Source organism: Nelumbo nucifera, chromosome 3 (genome assembly GCF_055504915.1).
Source record: "Nelumbo nucifera cultivar China Antique chromosome 3, China Antique-T2T, whole genome shotgun sequence".
NCBI classification, from domain to species: domain Eukaryota; kingdom Viridiplantae; phylum Streptophyta; class Magnoliopsida; order Proteales; family Nelumbonaceae; genus Nelumbo; species Nelumbo nucifera.
Window position 1 is genome coordinate 53,046,467 of NC_142651.1, and position 21,927 is coordinate 53,068,393.

The 21,927-nt window shown below is 39.2% G+C and overlaps 1 protein-coding gene across 3 annotated transcripts in view; it reads left to right on the plus strand.

Moving 5' to 3' along the window:
• Window positions 1-209: 209 nt before the first annotated feature.
• LOC104600901 (uncharacterized) overlaps window positions 210-21,927 on the plus strand; it is a 49,955-nt gene continuing 28,237 nt past the window's right edge. The window contains exons 1-3 of one of the 3 annotated variants that reach the window (XM_010264058.3): window positions 247-399; window positions 559-1,349; window positions 9,613-9,787. In XM_010264058.3, coding sequence (XP_010262360.1) covers window positions 1,132-1,349; window positions 9,613-9,787 — 393 coding nt within the window. In that variant the 5' untranslated portion in view covers window positions 247-399; window positions 559-1,131. Of the gene's footprint in view, window positions 1,350-9,612; window positions 9,788-21,927 lie in introns of all 3 variants that reach the window. The other 2 variants (XM_010264057.3, XM_010264059.3) reach the window with 2 other exon arrangements.

Below are 21,927 nucleotides of genomic sequence, written 5' to 3' on the forward strand. Positions count from 1 at the left end.
TCTTGTTGGTTGATTGCTCGATTGTTTGTTCCTCTGACTATAATCTGGAGTTCTGAAAGCTCGTGTAGTCACGTTTGTACGGGATCACTGATTTGTAAAAGGAATGCGCATTACGCATATGGTGCGTTTTAGAATGGTGCTGCGAGGGCATCCAAATTATCGCGAGAAGACAGGAAAATGGATAAGGAAAAATAAAAAAAATTAAATTTAGGATAATAAATATGGTTAACTATGAAGTGTGAAGACAGGAAAACCTATTTAAAATCTGAGTTTGATTTGAGTGGGGAATCCTGCGGACAAAGAGGTCTAAGTTGTTTCCATGCAGCGAAAATGGCGGGGCTGTTCGATTCCCATGTTTGCTAGGTTCTCGGATCAATGTTCTTCTCGGACAATTACGCGGTAATCCAGTTCCTCTCCTGATTTCTCTGCCTCCAACCAACTTCACTCTTTTCTTTTCGGATTACAGTTTGGTTCTGTTTTGTCTGAATTCCCTGTTTTAGGGTTTTTAGGGTTTGAGTGAATATCTTTCTCGTGTTTCTTGGCCCAAACTTTTGGCAGATTTGGTTCCCTAAGGCTCTGGATCGGTGGATTTGGAGTGTTGAACTGAATTGTGGTGATTTGCTTATAGAGCTGTGAAATGCTGGTTTCGGAATTTTGAGTCTTTGATTGATCGGGTCTTCGTTCTGTGATTGAATTTCGACAGACAAATAAGTCGGTTTTTAGTGGAATCTAAGGTTGCCTTCACTTGGCATTGAGTCATCAACTGACGATCTTTGTCGCGTCGGCTGCTCTCGGTGGAATTTGAATTTCTTTTTGGATTTTTAATTGGTTTGCTGTTGAAGTGGGATAGTTACAGCCTGTAGTGAAAATTTGTTGGAAGTAAGTGGAAACCTTGATCAACGTAAGTGATATATGTGATTTTAAATCTTCTTCTGCCAAACTGCAAAATTTTCTTTACCTAGTTGATCTCGATACTACGAATGCGGAACGAATGAAGCTGGTGTTTTTTTCTGGAGTTGAGGGCCCAGAGGAATTGAGATTGTTATTATATTTGGATAGAAAGAAGGATGAAAAGTTGAATGGATGCTAGTTTTGACTTGTTAAGGTACTTGTTAATCTTAAACTAGAGAAATGGATTCGGCAAGGAATTGGTTCCATAAGTTTCAATCTCGAGATAAATTGAAGTCTTCAACTAAAAAGAAGGAATCGCCTGGTAAAGAAGGGTCAAAGCCTCCTATCAGTGAAGAAGCACCTTCCAATGTCACAAAGCAGAAGGTTGCAGCAGCAAAGCAGTACATAGAAAACCATTACAAGGAGCAGATGAAGAACCTGCAGGAGAGGAAGGAGCGGTATGGCTTCCAAAATTTTCAATTTTTTCCCCTTGAGATAAATTTACTAGTATTCATTGATTTTGATCAATCAAATTAGAAAAAAAAACCAGTATTCTTGAAAAACTTTAGTTTTCATTTGTTTATTTTTTTCCTTTTTTTGTTGATAACTAGTACAACTGGGTATGTCTACCCTATCCATCTTTCTCTGTCATCTGGTTGTTTTTTTTTTCGTTTTTCTTTTGCATGGAAGATGGTGGGTTTTCTTTTAATTGACTGAGAAAAATTTATTGAAGCTGCAAACATAAAGGTTAGAATAGAAATTTTAAACTCACGAAGAGTATCAAGTCTGTCATTGATCTTTTATTTACTTATTTGTGGATTATGCTATCATTGATTCTTTATATATTCCGATTATTGTGTATAGCTTTACTATGCATACTTTACGGGCAAGCAAATCTATATGTTTTGCCTACTTCTTATGGTTCGTCATGGCCCTTTTATGTTATACATGCTTAATGCCACAAGGAAAGCTAAACAGAGAGTGCCATAACTAATTCTGGACTACATTTTCATGATTAAATCTGGAGGATGTCTACTCATGAATTCAGCAAGCAGTGCATCTACTGTTTTTTTTTTAATTTTTCACCATCGTGCTTTATTTGGGTTTTGAGTAGTTAATCAGGCCTAACTTCTCTTTGATCTTATTGCTTACATGATGAGGTTTAACTTATCTTTGGTATTTGAGGCATTATATTCTGATATTGTTTTGGTAATAAATAAAAAAGAAAATCTATTGAAATAATATAGGAAGAATACATCAATGTGACAGGATAGATAATAATGGGACTGTCTACTTTGATGGCTTATTTTGTCCCATCTAAATACCAACTTGAGTAGCATTGTAGTTCCTGCAAATGTGATAAGCCAAAAATACTCCATTTTATTCAAAGGATTAATAAGAAAACATTTGATGGAGTCTTTTTTCTTTTGTGTGGGGTAGTATTGGGGTGATAAGTAAGTAGTAATTGTATTGATTATAAAGAAAGTCGGAAAATCTCCTATGTGAATTGTATGAGTTTAGCCTGCTAGTATAATCATCGAACCATAGAGGCTATACGGAAAAATACAATAAAAATGTACTTTGGTACTTTTCTAACTTAAAGGTGGAGAACCAAAATTTTATCTCAACTAAAATATAAGACTGAAAAGTATATTATGATGAAGACCTTGGCCACAATGGCACCCAGAAAACTAACTCTTATTGTAAAAAACTATGCTGGTTGGTCTCTTTCTATACTATCCAACAAGTTGTGGAGGGAAGGAAATTCCAAATTATATGGCCTTTTCTACTGAATCTGTGAACTGTGTGAGCTATTGTCAGTTCAGTGAGGATACAGTGGATGGCCCAACTCAGCCTAGGAAGCCTCACATGATAGGACCAGATTTTTTGAGACAAGGGGCAAAAAAGAAGGGAACTGACTCCTTGCTCTCCTTACACATAAGTCACTCGATTTGAATTGTGAGAGTGCTGGGACATGAGATGGTTCATTGTTAGAGCTTTGACCAATAAGGGGTCCACATTAAGAAAGTCACTGTTGTTGGAACTATGAGGGCTCCAAACAATTCCAGCTGGAAACTTGATCTACCTTCACCCCTTAAAGCAAGTGCATATGATTTACTTGAGTTGTAATGCAGAAAAAAAAATAAGAAAAGTGATGGCACTAAGGAAGAGAATGAAAGAAATGAAGGAAGAAGAGAAGAAGAGAAGAAGAGAAGAGAATGATGGGAGAGAACAATCAAATTGTGGGGGCTGTTATGCTTCCCATTGCTATTTATATAAGTTGTTGGAAACAAAAGACAAATTACAAATATGCCCCTAACTAGGTTACAACACGAAAAGTAATAAAGTCAACATAGCTATCGAAGACCCCAAGAGAAGTCAGAAGTCAATAACTAACCCCAAGAAAAACAAGCTATTATTAGCCCATTTCTCAACACTCCCTTGTCAAGTTGAGCATAGAGATTTATCATGCCCAGCTCTTGTGAAGCCACAAAAGGAAGGCACACCTCTCTAGACAATATTCTTTCTCTGGTGAAGTGTCTGTCTACTTCAATATGCTTTGTTATGTCTTGTTGAAGTGGGTTATGGGCTATGTTAATTGCTCTGATTATCATAGTAGATCATCATTGTTTTTTCATAAACAGCACCTAGTTCCTTTATAGTGATTTGACTTAAAGTATTACGCATCTTAAAAGCATTACGAGCCATAGCTATGTACTTTGCTTCTGCATAGGATCGAGCTGCAGCTAATTGTTTCTTGTTTCGCCACAACACCAAATTTCCTCCAACCAATTTATAGTATCTTGATGTGGACCTCTTGTCATCCAAACATCCAGCCCAAAGAGCATTCATGAATGCCTCAATCTTTTTTTTATTGATAAGTAATAAGAAAAGTATTGTATTAATAGAAAAGAGGAGGGCAAGTAGCCCTCAATCATATACAAAAAGAAGTGTGCCTTAAACTATGCACAGATCATATACAAAGAGAGCTTTTTAAAAGAAAACTCAAAAAATGATGGACCACCAATGATCAGAGAAAGAGCTGCTAGGCACATCCACAAAAAGCTTCAAGCAACCTTTCCACCTTCCCTAGGACCACCTCCACTGCATTGGAGCTGCTAGGCACACCCAAAAGACTGCAAAAGGCAGGCTATTCCACAAGAAATGGTCTTTGTCCAAGAACCAATTTAACCTCCAGCCTGAGATTTAATTGGCCACAGAGGCAGGGGGAACCCAGACTAGGTGGAACAACCTAATGAAATGACACCAAACCTGATAGGTATAGGAACAGTGAATCAATAGATGATGGATGGATTCAGATCCTTCCCCACATAGGCTACAGGTGGTATCCAGCTCCATTCCACGCCTGAACGGATATTCAGCAGACTGGACCCTATCCCTAACAGGCAACCAGACAAAGAACTTGATCTTCGAAGGAGCCTGAACCTTCCATAACCAGAATCATGGGACCTGTTCGCCTTCACCAAAAGAAACCTTGTAGCAACAACTGACTGAAAACCGACCCTCCCTCCCTTTCGACCACAGCTTGACATCCCTGGAATTAGGATTGGGTTGGATAACAATCAAACTGCATAACAGCCCTCCCAAGAGATCCACTTCCCAGTCATTTAAAATTCTATGAAATCTGGGAACCCACACTACCTGTCCATCTCAAAGAACTCTTTAACAGGCTGTCCTCAATCTTCATTTGGTCATGTTTTACAAATAAAATTCTCCTACTAAACTGTCCTTTTGGATATGCGACAATCCTCTTAGGAGCTACTAAATGTGAGTTTCTAGGAGCATGCAGGTACTGCCTAATAATATTGATAGCGTATGAAATATCAGGTCTAGTTTACAAAGTTATAAATATAATTACTTTCTAACCAAACATTGGTACCATCCCCTGTCTTCTAGTATCTGTCCTACTAAAAGCTTGCAGTTTGGATCAATGAGAGTATTGGTTGTGGTTTAACGCTCAATTGTCCTGTTTCTTTTAACAAATTCAGCACATACTTCGTGAAATAAATATTCCACTCCTTGACCTGGCAACTTCTATTTCCAGAAAATATCACAGATGACCAAGGTCCTTAATCTCAAATTCACTATGAAGAAAGGCCTTCAATTCGTCAATTTTTGGTACATCATTCCCTGTTACTACTATATCATCAAGATACACAATTAAGTCAGTTAATCTGGAGTCTTTCTTCTCGATGAACAGTGTGTGATAAGATTGAGCTTGAGTAAACTCTAAACACACCAAATCACTCTTAAGCCGATCAAATCAAGCTCTCAAGGATTGCTTGAATCCATAAAGGGACTAATTAAGTTTGTATACTTTCGTCCTCGCTACATCACTATAGAACCTAGGAGGAAGTTCCATGTATACTTTTTCATGGAGGACCCATCTAGTTGATACGCCCATGGAGCTTAATCATTAATTAGAGGAGAGTAGGGGAGAAATATTTTCAGATGTTAAGCAGTTCCAGAGGTTGATTGGGAGACGACTCTTATATTTGTCCATGGCCATGGCAAACATTACCATGCTTAGAGATTTCTTAGTGAGTATACACATGCCCTTAGGATTTCATATTTTGTTGTTGTTGAAAGGGTGCTTAATTATTTAAAGAAGCACCCTATGATAGGTATTCTCTTTTCTAAGCACAGTCATATTAGAGGTAGAGGCATGCAACGATGTTGATTAGGTAGACTCAATCGATGACAGTGGATCTACTATTGACTATTGATCATTTGTATGTGGAAACTTGGTAACATGGCAAAGTGAAAAACTAAAAATAAGGTGGTTGTGGCCAGATCAAGTGCAGAGGCAGAGTATTGTGCTATGGCACATGGCGTAGGTGAAGTTCTATGGATAAGGAATTTGTTGAACAAGTTGGGGTTCCCTATAACCAGCTTTGTGTAACTCTGTTGTTCAACAAGGCTGCGATAAGTATAGTTCACATTCTGCTTTGGTTAGTGTTTTAAAGGCACAAGTTGCAAGAAAAATGCAAGGGCCTTCTAGTGCCTGAAACTTTGAGTATGGATTGTACCAAAGCACTTTAGGCATTCAACAATTCAAGCTTGTGAAACTTTGAGTATGTTTATTTTTCTCCTACTTGCATTACTTCAAGTAGCTAGGATGTTAAACATCTTGCATTCCTAGTCCTAGGAGATTGTCCCTCTGCCTGTATAAAAGCCCCTTGAGGCAAGCCCAAACAAGTCCATGTGGGGGTTTGGGGCAGCACCCTAACCTAAATCGTTGGTCTATATATGTAAAAGGGTTGATTTTGTGAGTCATAGTTCATGCTATTTTAGGATTAGGAATCAGATATCAGTTGTATTGTTGTTGCTTTTTTAGTGGAAATTTTGCTATTTGGGATCCTGTGTGCAAGAACTAAGGCTTCAAGTATTTAAACAGTCTTTGTTTTTATTTATTCTATAAGTTAATTGACCAACTAGTGTACAAACAGCAATAAAATGCAATTTGGAAGCTGATAAACCATTAGAAAGGTGTAAAACACATAAAAACATATTTATAAAAGGCGTTTGCCTAGGCTGAGATGCAAGACACACAATGCGTGTACCTTTTGAAAGGGGTTGTTCCTGAGTTCAGACAACACACACGCCTTAATACATGCCTTTCCTATGCATAGACACATATGTTAAAAATACTGGGTTCAGTCTGATTGAACCAAGCACATCAATGTAGATGCGCACTCCATTAGAAAGTGGAAATGTCTACCTTATGTAAGCTCCAAAGTTTAACTAGTTAATGTATACACAAAAAGTATTCATACCCTGTGTTACTGTGAGCTTTGTAACAAGTTGGGCATGTATGGCATATATGACCCAACGTGAGGGGGAGTGTTGTATTTGTATGTATTGTCAGATGCTTTGGTCAAGTTGGGCATGTATGACATATATGACCCAACGTGAGGGGGAGTGTTGTAATTGTATGTATTGTCAGATGCTTTGGTCTTTGCACTTATCTTTTTTTTTATCAGCAACACAAAAATTGATTCATTAATTTTAAAATGAAGATATACAACAAGTTGTGTGCAGAGGTAACAAGCCCAATGTCTTTGTACATATCTTTATGTCCACCCTAATAAAATAATAGAGTGGGTGCCACCACTCCCACTTGATCCTTCTCCCAAACTTTTTTATCTCTCTCATTTCTCTCTCTTCTCTTTTCTCTTATGGCTGACATTACCATCTTATTTTATGATGCACATATAAGGGTTTGTAATAAAAAAAGATGAGTTAGGTACTCCCTTCAGTTCATTGGACTTTTTTAGGGTAAAAACAAGGTTTAAAATGTCGATGTCGATGGAAATGTCGCTTACCAAAATATAGGACAAATGTCGGAAATGTCAGAAATGTCGAGGGGAAATATTGTAAAAATTAGAGACATTGTGGAAATATTATGAAATATGTGGCAATATGCAATGATATTTTGTAAAGTGATAAAATAAGCATTATTACATATTTCTAGACTATTATCTTATTCCCAACCAGTATATAAAGCTAAGAAACTAAGATCAATAACAAATTAGTAAATGACGATTTACCGATTTATTATGCATTTTGATGTTTTTACAAGGTTATCTGATATTTTTTTTTTCATATTTTTAATTCTGATTTGTTATAAATTCTAAATACATTATGTTTCATTATAAATTTAATAAACTGATTCTCCTTTTTGTAGTATTAAGATTATGATAAATTCTGATTTCTTATAAAACTTAATGAATTCATTATGATTTTTAATACTAAACTTATAATAAATTATAATTTAGTATAAAATTTAATAAATTTATTCTGATTTTTTTATATTAAATGTAGAATATGATTTATTATAAAATTTAGTAAACATTTTCTGATTTTAATAAATATTTTAAAAAATACTAACTAATTAATATTTTATTACTTGAAAAATATTTTATGTTTTATATTATAAAGTAATTTATTTATTCTTTTGTTTTTATATTTTGTTAATTCTTTTTTATAAATATTTTATTTGAAATATTAAATAGAAATTATTAATGGAATAATTTATATTAATATACTGTATTATAATAATATATTATATTATTAATGTACATTAGTCGACATCCTGTCGACATAAAAGGAAAAACTGTCTTTTTTTTGGTTATTTGGATCGATTTGGTCGATATTTCTAAAATATAGGAAATGCCAACTGAAATAATGTAATTTTTATATTACCATCCATTTTCATGTCGGTGAGCTTCGACATCGACATATGTTGGGTGACATTAGCGACATTTCGCAACATTTGAAACCATGGGTAGAAAGCTATGAAAGGATTGTACTCTATTTTTCTGTTTTTTTTTTTCCAAGTAAATGAGCTAGATTATGGTGGGTACCTGTCCCCCAAAACCCTATCTCCTCCACCCTGATGAAGGCAGGATTCGATCCCAGATCGCTGCCACAACCAGCAAGAGACTTTACCAGCAAAGCAGCTGACACCTTCAAAAGCACTGTGTCTGTGTCTATTTGTCTTTTTAGAACTTCAATGGCTTATTAGTTTTGAAATATCTGGACTTTTTTTTTGTTCCATATTGCTATATGATAGAAAAATGAAAATCCTATGAATTTTTAGGTTTTCACAGAAAGCCAGTTGACTTGTTAGGTTTCCTCAAGTACTTGTACTTTTATGCATCTTTATTGATCAATCATTATAACGAAAAAAACCTTTTCTGGAAGATCTATATTGCCATAGTTTTCAAGGTGCCAAGGTGAGGCTAGGTGATCATGGGGCGCCCAGACGCCTAGCCCTTGCCTAGGTGATGGAATTTAAAAATAAGAAGCCAATGGATTTCTATCCCTTCTGAACTAGTTTTTTTGGTTTTATGTATTCTGCACTTTTGTGCTTGTGTTTCTTGCAGTGTTGCTTCAAGTAGGCAAAACAATATATTAGAGTTGCAACTTACAAGTTAGATGTTAGAACGTAAAAGAACTTAAGGGCGCGGAGCCCCTATTTTAGATCAACAAAACATAGGGAACAAATACTAAAATAAAAGAAGAAAATGAAGAAGAAAAGTAGGGGGCGGAGCCCCTGTTCTTGACCCAGAAAGCCTGGTGAAAAAAATATTAAAATAAAAGAAGAAAAGAAGGGACGGAGCCCCTGTTCTAGACCCAGAAAAGCTGGTGAAAAAAATACTAAAATAAAGGAAGAATATGAAGAATAAAAGAAGGGGTGGAGCCCCTATTCCGCTCCTGTTTCAGACACCAATAATGAGAAAAAAACAGCTGAAAACATGCAAGAAATTTAAGAACAAAAGATGGACTGTGTGGGAACGATGGAGGGCTGTTGTTCTCTCCTCTTCCTCGGTTCGATTCATTTGTCAAAGTGAAGCCCTTGAAGATTAATTTTGTTTTTTACTTTCCTCGCAACAAAAACACGATAACATGCAACAGGTTCTATTATAAAAACTAAAACCAACCAATAAAATATTATATATTTTATATTTATTTTATTTAATAAATATTATATATTATATATTAGTTTCAGTCCCCTAAGCATGCGCCTAACATATTTTTTCCTGGCGTTTGGGCGAGGCTCTCTTTGAAAAGTTCCTAGTCGCCTAGGTGTCGCCTTGACAGCTTTGTATGTTGCATAATGCTTGTTGATTTTCTTTCCTGATTTATTAGAACTTTGAGTAATTAAGTACTTAACCATGCTTTGTCTTTAATCAGACGCAATATATTAGAGAAGACATTAGCTGATGCTGATGTTTCTGAGGAAGAGCAAAGTAGTCTACTAAAACATTTGGAGAAGAAGGAAACAGAATACATGCGCCTTCAGAGGCATAAAATGGGTGCTGATGATTTTGAGTTGTTGACAATGATAGGAAAGGGTGCGTTTGGAGAGGTATGCCATTTGTTGCATGATATCTGATGATCTCCTTAGCTAAGATACTGAATTTCTTTCATTTGTATTGCATGTTTTTGCCAGACTAGCTATTCTGTTGTAGTTGCTTTCTCTAAGCCCATTAACTCATCCCTCAGCTCCCACTTTTACAAGTGCTTTTTCTATTTCATCCTAATAATTATTTAGAACTGTTGAAGCATTGATAGAACAGCCCATCACTAAATACAAATGTTATTAATATATGATAGTAAATGAAGTTGATAAAAACTCCAAGTTAGGCTTACAAACCTAGCACATTATAAATAAACATTGAGAAAAATTAGCTCTACAAAATTAAGCCCATCACTACAAAATAATAAAAAAGATAAAAATCATATAGTCAAGATGCATCAAATGATAACTAATTTATCTTTTCGATATAGAACTGGATACAAGTTTGAAGCCAAAAAGAAACTAAGAGAGATAAATTGAAGCAATAGGTTCTTGTTTTGGATAGTAGTAGGTAGATTCCATGGTTTGCTAATTCCTCATTCAATAAATGAAAAAAAAATCTTGGGAACTGCATGCACTTCATAAAATAAAGCTCAATTTCAATGAATGCCGCCATGGTAACCCTGGAAACTCAGGCATTGAATAGGCTTTCAGAAATTCGACAACTCTTTAGCATTTGCTATAAACTTATCAGTTACTAATCAAAAAAAGAAGAGGAAAAGGTGTGGAGGAAGAATAGATGCAAGATCTTGACCTCCCTCATCATAGTTTGATACAACAGACAGCACTTTAAAGATCGACACTGGATTGGTGTGCCCCTCTGTGTAAAAATATACTCTTTGCAAAGTACATGAATCCATGGGACCATCTCTAGTATTTATGTCCATAATATGCTGTTTCCCATCTATGTAGGACAGCAAATGTATCCAAAACAAAAGCCACCTTAGACAGGGAAACCTCCTCTCCCTTTCCTTTTCATTTTGGTGGTAGAGGTTCTGAGTAGGTTGATCTCTTAAGGCTAGCTAGTTGCATCTCTTTAAAGGATGAGTGGTGGGAAGGAATAGAGTGTGGTTTCCCATCTCCAGTTTGCAGATGATTCTTTTGTGATGGGGAAAATACAAATGGGGTTGGAACAAGAGTGCAGTGGTGGGTATGAATGTTTTTGAAGAGGAGTTGGGTGCATTTGCAGAGATTTTGAGGTGTGTGGCCTTTATAATATTTTGGTTTACCTCTTGGCGACAATCTGAGGTCTGTCAGCTTTTGGAACCCTGTGGTGGAGAGAATTGAGAAAAGGCTTGCTGGATGGAAAAGGAATTACATCTCTTCAGGGGGGAGAATTACATGCATCAAATCCACCTTGGCTAACCTCCTTGTCTATTTTATGTTTTCTTTTGATCAATAACTTTGAAAAATTTTCATTAATTAGAAAACTTCAGGATACAACAAGAAGTTGTGAAAGAAATCAGCTTTAGTAAGATGATCCAGGACAGAGTTACAAATGTGCCCAAAACATGTGTTCTTTTAACCACCCCTTGCTTTGCTAAACTATCTGCCAAACTGTTGGCAGATCTCCAAACCCATCCCACCTGGATTGACATGTTCCTTAACATCCATTTAAATCTTCGGAAATCATTCTTCAACTTCCATGTCACCTCTTCCCCTTTCTGCAACCATTTTATCACAGTTTTTGAGTCTCCCTCGATGATCAGTCTATTAATACCCAACTCTTTAGCCTTCTCAACCCCATATGCTGCAGCTAGAAACTCTGCCCTTGCCACATCACCATCCTCCACAGGACCGGAGTACAGAGCAATAATGAGCCCATTTTCATCTCTAATGGCCCCCCCGATGCCTGAAGGACCTGGGTTACCCACACAACTCCCATCAAAGTTCAGCTTCTTCCAACCATCTGTTGGAGGAGACCAAGCCTCAAAAAACTGTTGTCTTGTAGATGATGAGGCAACAATAAGTCCCCAAACCCTGAAAAAGTCTTCGACCTTAAAAGCTGAAAACAACTTTAAGCTTTTTACCTAATGTGCCACCATCAATGTTATTGTTTCAACAAAAGCTTCCTTGCATTTTTCTTTTCCTTTAAATATTCTATCATTTCTTTCCTTCGAAACGGTCCAAAGTATTGTTGCTCTAGTACACCCCCATAGAATCCTACCCCTCCTTTTCATGCCATTGATACCATTAGGGCTGAATAAACCTTCCACCCTGTCAGGAGAGACCACCTGCACCCAAAAAAGGAAGTAAACCAATTCCAAATAAAACTGACAAAAGGGCAAGATATTAGAAGGTGGAAAGCAGTCTCACCACTCTACTTACACAGGACACACCAGTTAGGGGACAAGCACCAATTTGGTCTTTTCCTTTAAAGTACATCAAAGGTATTAATACAACCATGAAATACTTCCCAACAAAAAGCACTGATTTTAGGGGGAGTAGGAGGGCATCAAAACTGGGAAAGGAAGAGAAGATTGTGTGGCAACCAACGAATATAGAAGGGATTTACAAGAAAACGACCCATCAGAATTAGGACCCCAAATCCTAGAATCTGACCCACCTTCTCCCAAGAATACTGAATTCAGCAATCCTAACAGTTCGGACACTGCAAGAAGTTCAGACTCTCTAAGGTTCCTGTTAAAGCTAAAGTTCCAATTTAACTCTGGAAGGTGAGATGGTTGACTTAGGAAATCTGAAATGGGCTTACCCTTGAACCTGGACAGATCACAAAGAGAAGGAAATTTCTCACCCAAAGGAGTATCCCCAATCCACACATCCTCCCAAAATCTGATTTTACTACTAGAAGACAAGTTGTACCTGATATGATTTAGGAAGGTAGGGAGAATATCATGGATGGCCTTCCAGGGAGCAGCCAAGGTAGCCCTACGGAGACATCCAACATCCCATCCGTTGCTTGACATGCCATGAATGCTTGCAACCACTTTGTGCCATAATTTCTCATTTTCATTTGGAAATCTCTAAAGCCATTTGCAAAGCAAAGCCTGATTCTTCAGTTTAACATTACCTATTTCCAAACCCCCTTCCACCTTCAACTTCCTCACTTTTTCCCATCTAACCAAATGATCCTTTTTTTTTTTTCTCTTGGCTCCCAAAGAAAATCCCTCATGATTTTTTCAATTTTCCTCGCTATCCCTTGTGTCATCCTAAACACTGACATGTAGTAAATTGGAAGATTTGCTAAAGTAGACTTAATTAGGGTTATTCTCCCCCTCCCCCCAATGAGATATGGTTCCTTTTCCACGTTGCCAAGCGTTTCTCGATCCTTTCCACCACCGGAGACCAAAAATTAGCAGATCTAGGGTTGTCTCCAAGGGGTAAACCCAAGTATTCCATTGGCCACTCACCTTTCTCACATCCTAGGGAATCCTCTTCAGTGTTGGTTCCAACCAATAAGCTCTTTGACAAATTAATCCTCAAATTAGACATCCTCTCAAAAAGTTTCACAACCAGCCTCAGATTTTCTACTCCCTCCCTACTTTCTCCATCACAAAAAATAAGAATATCATTTGCAACTGTGAGTGACCAAAACATTATCCCCCCCAACTGACCAACCCCTAAAAGTTGCATGCAATTTGCTCTTGAAATCAATTTACTTAGGGCTTCAGCAATCAAAGTTGTTAGCTTAGGGGTATTTCTGTCTTTATACCTAGATTAATGTTGTTGATTTGTAATGTTGTGTTAGAACCAGATTTTCTCCTTTCTCTCTTTTTCTCTCTTTCTTCCACCTTTCTACCTCTTTCTACATAACCGATCTCAGACAGATAGAACTCCAAGGCAGGCCGAATCATAACATGGTATCAAAGCCAGGTTGAATCTGTTTAGATTTCTATTCTCTGTGCACCCTATCTAGGGTTTCTCTTGTTTTTTCTGTATTCGACTGGAGATATGGGAAAGGGCTGAAAAGGAGTGATCACCCTCTTCCCTTGGAGGTTTCTATGCCTTCAGTCAAGTCTTGTGTGGTCGGTTGCTGTGGTTTCTAAGATCGCCCTCCCCTAATCGATGAAGAATAGATGGCCGATTTGTGTGGTGTAGTGGCTGTCTTGTGTGGACTGATTTCCTGCTCGTGTGGTTGTTCCTTCAGTGATAAGGTAAGAGATTTCTATGCATGATATTTGTTATGGATCAAATAGGAAGTGTGTTTCAGACCATATGCTAGGGTTTCAGATAGTAGTGTGCTAGGGTTTATGCTGGTTTTTTGTGTATATCAAAGGAAGAGTTGTGATCATATAGTGGTGAGATTTCAGGTAGCCGTAGGAGTAGGGTTTGTGGTGTAAAGAGCACACTTTTCAGCAACAACAAGTGCTGAAATTAGTGTGACGAGTGTGATCTAGTTGTGTGCAGTGTGCAGAATTCAGTGGTAATAGAATTCAGCAAGTGTGCAGAATCGGTGATAACAGAATGGGAGATAGCAGTGATTGTAAACCTAATGTGATGGTGCCTACAGACTACCTGAATGTTTAGATGACCTTCATTAAACTAAATGGAGAGAATTATGTGCCTTGGGCTAAATTCGTCGAAGTCTTTCTGAAGGCAAAGAAGAAGGTAAAACACATAAGAGAGGAGAAACCCTCCATTGACTCTCACGAGTATGAAGACTGGGAGCAAGAGGATGCTCAGATCGTCACATGGTTGTGGAGTAGTATGGAACCCAGGATTAGTGTAAACTTCATGTTTCTTGACACTGCCAAAGATGTGTGGGACCATGCGAATAAATTGTATTTGGGTCAGGACAATGCAATCAGAGTGTATCAGTTGTATCAAGAGTACTTTAATTTGCAATAGGGCAATCGAAGTCTTGAGGAGTACTATGCCAGCATGAGAAACATACGTAATGAGTTGAATGTCTATCACCCTCTCACTTCTGATGTCAAGATTCAGCAACAACAGAGAGAACAACTTGATGTGACTAGATTTTTGGTGGGACTGAAGTCTGAATATGAACCAATATGGGCTCAGATATTAGGAGGATCAGCTCTCCCCTCCTTAGAAGAGGTATTTTCTCGACTCCGGAGGATTTCTATCAGATCTACTAGTATCTTAGATAGATCTGCCTTTGCTGTATCGAGAGGCCGTGGTGCTAGAGGTGGAGTTCGGGGAGCTCAGTCTAGATGTGGTGGTAGTAGTGGTTCTGTGTATGGCCGAAGTGGCAATGGTGGGCCTACTTATAATCGTGGTGGTGGTCGTACTAGGGGCAGAGATTTAGGGGGAGCCCGTGGTAGAGGACGTGGCTCAGGCCCGAGGAAGTGCACTCATTGTGGTATGGATGGATATACCATTAACTATTGTTATGATCTACATGGTCCACCCTCAACCTGGGCCAATCATGCCGCGACCAGTGACTCCAGTTCCAGCTTTAGACAGGAGAATCATTCATTTGATCAGATACCTCCTACATCCACAGACGGTCCCGTGAAGGAGATGGTGAGTGTTCCCCGTGATGAATATGAGAGGTTTATCCAATCACAACAGAACACGGCGACTTTCGCTCACTCAGGTATGGCTTGTCTGGCATCCACACCCAATCCCTGGATCATTGACTCTGGAGCCTCTGATCACATGACTGGAACTCTAGGTGTGTTTTCTTCCTTGTCTCATTGCTCAACATCACAATCTGTCACCCTTGCTAATGGTTCCACATCCTCAATTTGTGGTGTTGGTAATGTTGACCTAGACCCTGTATCCCTCAGTTTTGTATGTTCCTAAATTGCCTTTTAATCTTATGTCTGTTAGTAAGCTGACCAAATCACTTAACTGCTCTATTACTTTTTATCCTTCTATGTGTGTTTTTCTGGATCTCAAGACGGGGATGAAGATTGGTGGAGGGCATGAAGCTGGTGGACTGTATTATCTTGATGGTTGTGGCAGAACTTCAACAGCTCTCCAGTCATCTCTTTCTCCTCTCCAGTGGCACTGCCGATTTGGCCATCCGTCGCTAAAAGTTTTGAAGTCTTTGGTTCCTTCTTTGAGTCAGCTTTCTGTTTTGGATTGTGAGTCGTGTCAGTTTGGGAAACACCATCGTGTTCCCTTTAGTTCTAGGGTTGATAACCATGTGTCGAGTCCTTTTTTTTAATTCATTTAGATGTTTGGGGTCCTTATAAAGTGATGTCATATAATGGATACAGATATTTTGTCATTTTTGTAGATGATTTTTCAAGGATGATGTGGCTCTATCTAATGAAAGAAAGAAGTGAATTGTTTACCATTTTTCAGAAATTTTATGTCGAGATTCATAATCAATTTGGTACCCACATCAAAGTTTTCCGTTCTGATAATGGCCGTGAATATTTATCCTCATCATTTCAAGAATACCTGGACCAACACGACATTATACATCAGACCTCATGTACCTACACCCCACAACAAAACGGGGTGGCTGAGAGAAAGAATTGCCATCTCCTGGAAACAACACAATCCCTAATGCATCATATGCATGTTCCCAAACCCTTTTGGGGTGATGCAGTGCTTACCTCTTGCTTTCTGTTAATCGGATGCCCACGTTCATCCTTGATGGTCATTCTCCGTTTACGGTCTTGTTTCCCGCTTTGTCTCCGTTTTTTCTTACTCCTAGGGTATTTGGGTGTGTCTGCTTCGTCCATAATCTGGGTCCCGAGAATGACAAGTTCGATGCCCGTTCTCTTAAGTGCGTCTTCCTTGGCTATTCTCGGACCCAGAAAGGGTATAGGTGTTACCATCCTAGTTCTCGACGGTCCTTTGTGTGTGCTGATGTCACCTTCTTTGAGTCTACTCCATTCTTTTTGGGGTTCGGTGATGCTTCTTCCTCATCACCTCCTCCTCTTCCACTTCCCGTTGTCGACCCTCTTCCCCTTGTTCCAGCCGTGACCAAACCCTTGCCTTCGGTGCCACAACCTGTTGAACGCCCACCTATCCGTCATGTGTATACACATCGCCCACGTGTACCAGCTACTCCTCCTCCGGCTACATCTCCGTCGACAGATCTAGCACTAGACCCGCACTCAGCATCTGAGCTTGATCTCCCCATTGCCTTGTGGAAAGTTAAACACATTTGCACCCTTCATCCTATTTCTAATTATTTTCACTTACTCACCTTTCCGCCTCTCATCGCCAGTTTGTCACCTTGTTATCATCAGTTGTTGTCTCTAAGGATGTCCATGAAGCCCTTGCCTCTCCAGGGTGGTGCCAAGCGATGGAAGAAGAACCCTCTGCCCTTCATCATAATCATACTTGGGACCTCACTGCTCTTCCTCCTAGGAAGCAAGCTGCTGGTTGTAAATGGGTTTATACGGTTAAGTATCTGCCTGTTGGTAGTGTTGAACGCATGAAGGCGCGATTGGTTGCAAAAGGGTACTCCCAAACCTATGGTATTGACTACACAGAGACCTTCTCACCGGTTGCTAAGATAGGGTCAGTTCGTGTTGTAATCTCTCTTGCAACCATGTATGACTGGCCGCTATATCAGCTTGATATCAAGAATGCCTTTTTGCATGGTGACTTACTCGAAGAGGTCTACATGGAGCAACCTCCAGGGTTTGTTGCTCAGGGGGAGGATGGTAAGGTTTGCAGACTAAGGAAGGCTATATATGGGCTTAAACAGTCTCCTCGAGCATGGTTTGGTAGGTTCAATGAGGTAGTAAAGAAGTTTGGTATGAAACAGTGCAAAGTTGATCATTCTGTACTTAGTCATGACTCTCCGGGAGGAAAAATACTGTTGGTGGTGTATGTAGATGATATTGTTATTACTGGGAATGATAACATGGGTATTGACAGGCTGAAGACTTATCTGCAGGATCATTTTTAGACAAAGGATCTTGGTAAACTGAAATATTTCTTGGGGATAGAGGTAGCAAGATCCAAGTATGGTATTAATCTGTGCCAGAGGAAATATGTGCTTGATTTGCTAGAAGAAACATGCTTGTTGGGTGCTAAACCAACTGAAACACCTATGGACACAAATACCAGGCTAAGTAGTGATATGGGTGAAGTGTTTGAAGACCCTGGTAGATACCGACGACTTGTGGGTAAACTGAACTACCTAACCATTACTAGACCAAACATCTCATTTGCAGTTAGTGTGGTAAGCCAGTTCATGCAAAAACCTCTGATTCCTCATTGGAATGCAGTTTTGAGAATTGTGAGGTATTTAAAAGGGGCTCCGGGTCGTGGTCTGATATACAAGAGTGGTAGAAGACTTGAAATAGAAGGGTATTCTGATGCTGACTGGGCCGGTTCTATGTCTGATAGGCAGTCTACCACAGGCTATTGCACTTTCCTGGGAGGTAACCTGGTGACATGGAAAAGTAAGAAGCAGATGGTTGTGGCAAGAAGTAGTGCAGAAACAGAATATAGGGCTATGGCGCACACCGCTTGTGAATTAGTGTGGCTAAGGAACCTTCTACAGGAAGTAGGATACAACATCAACACTCCAATGAAGCTCTATTGTGACAGTCAGGCTGCAGTTCATATTTCCTCTAATCCGGTGTTTCATGAAAGAATAAAGCACATTGAAGTTGACTGTCACTTTGTGAGGGAGAAGGTGCTGAATGGAGAGCTAGACACTACATATGTTAATACAGGAAACCAGTGGGCTGACTTATTTACAAAAGGCTTGAGTCGGGGAAGAGTGGACTACATATGTAACATGCTGGGAGTATATGATATATACTCACCAGCTTGAGGGGGAGTGTTAGCGTAGGGGTATTTCTGTCTTTATACCTAGATTAATGTTGCTGATTTGTAATGTTGTGTTAGAACCAGTGCTCCTTACTTAAATAAGGGCACACATGTCTTTTCAATTATTTTTAATAATAAAAGTACTGTCTGGCCGACTGGGAGTAAGATTCTTGAGACTTCCAGTTCGAACCAGATTTTCTCCTTTCTCTCTTTCTCTCTTTCTTCCACCTTTCTACCTCTTTCTACATAATCGATCTCAGACAGATATAACTCCAAGGCAGGCCGAATCATAACAAAAGTAAATAGAAAGGGACAAAGGGGGTCACCCTGCCTGAGCCCACAGAATCCTTCAAAGAAATCATACACTGTCTCATTAACTATTACTGAATAGTGACTAGTTTGTAAGCATCCCTTGATCCATTTACACCACAAATTTCTAATGTCACACCTCCTCATAATATCAATCAAGAAGTTCCAATCCACTAAATCATAGGCTTTTTCCAAATCCAGTTTGATAGCCACTCCTTTCCTCTTTAATCTCTTTTGAGTCTTCAGGCATTCATTGGCAATTAATATTTGATCAATATTCTTTCTATCCTGCACAAAGGCCCCTTGAGCTTGAGAAATCCCCTGGTGATTAGACTTATTGGCCTGGAATCCCCTAGTTGGTTGGCAGTATTCTTCTTTGGGATTAGTGCTAAAAAAGTAGAGTTCATTCCCGGACTTATCACCCCTCTTCTATAGAATTCATTGAACACTCTGATCAAATCTCCTTTAATTATGTCCCAACAGTCTTGATAGAATGCCATTGTGAAACCATCGGGTCTTGGTGATTTTGATCTATTCATAGAAAAGACTACTTCCTTAATCTCTCCCTCTTCAAATCTTTTTTCCAGAAATTGGACTTGAGTCTCCCCCAATGTCTCCCAATCAATGCCTTCAATCCTCCACCTCTCAATTAGGGGTCTTCTATAAATTGACCTAAACTGCTCTGAGAATGCTTTAGCAATCTCACCTTGGTCCATGATATCACTTTCCCCCACCACTAAAGAAGTAATCATGCACTTCCTTCTCCTTCCATTTGCAATGGCATGGAAAAATTTTGTATTTCCATCACCTTCTTTGATCCATCTCTCTCTTGACTTTAGCTTCCAACATATTTCCTCTCTCAATAATTGACTCCCCTAGCTCTTTCTTCAAATACCATCTCAATTCCTTTTCACCTTCACTTAAAGTTCCTTCTACCTCTTTACCATCCATTGTCTCAATTTGAGAAATCAACTCATCTTTCTTTTCCTCCTATCTTCCAAACATCTCTCTATTCCACTCCTTGATCTTCTTTTTCAACAATTGGAGCTTCTTTAGGAACTTTTGGCCTTCCCACATTGAAGGCGTGGCCAAACTATTCCACGAAACCTTGACTTTCTCTTTAAAATCTGGGTGAGTGAGCCACATATTTTCCTGAATGGAGTTGGGCCACCATCGCTGATTCTCTCAAACAAACAAATGGGCCAATGGTCTGAGGTGATATTAGGTAGATTTCTCCCAACTAACCCTGGCCAATACTCTTCCCAATCAGGTGAACTAAAAATCTATCAAGCTTGGATAGAATAGGGGTTGTTTGAAGGTTTGACCAAGTATAGCAAGATTGCCCTAGAGGAATATCTCTCAGCTCAAAAGCTTCAATAAAGGAATTGAACTTTCTCATGCTTGATGTAGTTCTTTGCTTACCCCCGGTTATCTCACGCACAAACCTTACTACATTGAAATATCCCCCTATACACCAAGGTCCTCCTAGAGTCCCCTAATATCCCCAAGCTCCTCCCACAATTTCTTCCTTTCTCTATATGAGTTTGGCCCATAGACATTTGTGAGAACCCATTCAAATCTGTCCTGCACACCCTTCGACTTAATAGAAACTGAGAATCTGCCTACTAGTTCTTCCAAACATTGGACTGCTTCTTCTCTCCACATTGTTATAATGCCCCCCAATGCACCCCAAGAGGGAGCAAAGCTCCAATTAATATTCCTCTCTCCCCACATGCTTCTTATCCACTTCTTGCCTACTTCCTGAATTTTGAATTCTTGAATTAGAACAAAATCCGGTCTCTCCTTCCTCAGTACCTCTTTGCTTACTCCTTTTTTTGTGGCACTTCCTAATCCCCTTACATTCCAACTAATAATCTTCATGATCACATCAAGAACTGACCCCATCTCTCATCTAGCTTATAGGCTCCCTCTCCTTCTCCCTCCCCTAGCACTTAACTCCTTATCCCCTTCCACATCACTAATGAGTTTTTCAACTTCATTTAGCTTCCTTCTCCTCTTGCCCCCCTTTTCTTTACTTACTTTTGTTTTGAGGTTTCATTTCTTTGATTTTTTCCACTTTCAACCCCATTTTATCAGCCAAGTCCACCACCGAGTCCCTTGCACTCTGATCTTCTTGTTTTCTTTTACTCTCTCCCGCCTCCTTTTCTTTCTTCCCCTTAACTAAGACCCTCCCAGCCTCCTTGTCACTCGATCCTTCTTGGGATTGAATCCTTTTGGTGATTTCTTTTTCCCCATTGGTAGCCAACCCCTTATCAGTCACTACTCCTTCCTTAGTTTTCTGCATCCTTTCACCCCTAGACACACCCATCCCTCCTTTATCTCCAGTTATCTCTCTCTCACCAACTTCATCTCCTAATCCCCTATTCGTCTCTCCTTCTGCTGGCAGATTTATGGGCAAATCGTGACCAAGGATGGGAGTTGAAGAGTTTGTAGGACCAATAAAACACATATTAATATAAAAAACTAAACCAACAGAGTTGTCGAGGTTACCAGAAGGCTGAGAAGAAAATATGACAAGCGTTTTAGTAACAAGATCTTTGGTGCCCTTTCCCTTTTGGTGCCTCTCCAAACCCCCAACTTCAGTTCTAATTTGTTGGGAAGGCTTCGAAGGAGTATTTGACTTGGCCATCTCAGTACTTGTACCCCTATCCAGAATATCCTTTGTAACCTCCCGGTTCCCCTGCTGAAACACCAAACTTGTCATGTTGCTCTTGTCTCTCATCTGGAATGAGTTCCTTACCCCCTTGGATACCTTTATTCCCCTCCTAATAATTTGAAAGATCCTTGAAGCCACTAACCGGTGTCAGCCGTAGATCACCAACTCTGTTCTTAGTTGAATGAGATACATCTCCACCTTGTGATCTCCTCTTGTTAACTCTCCATGCTGACCTGAACTATATCTCCAAAACTTCTAATGCTAGAATCGTCTTCAGAAGAGAAGCTGTCGTCTGAGTCTTCACAGTCGACCCACTGATCCTCTACATCGTCATCCTTCCAATCCACGTTAGTCCTTTCATAGAGAGGATTAGGTCTGTTGTGAATTGCCCATTGTGACTGAAGATTTCGTGCCTGTTCGACTGTCTTGGGTCGATGGGGACGATGATAGAGCATGAATAGCATCCCCCATTGCCTTACTAAAGCCC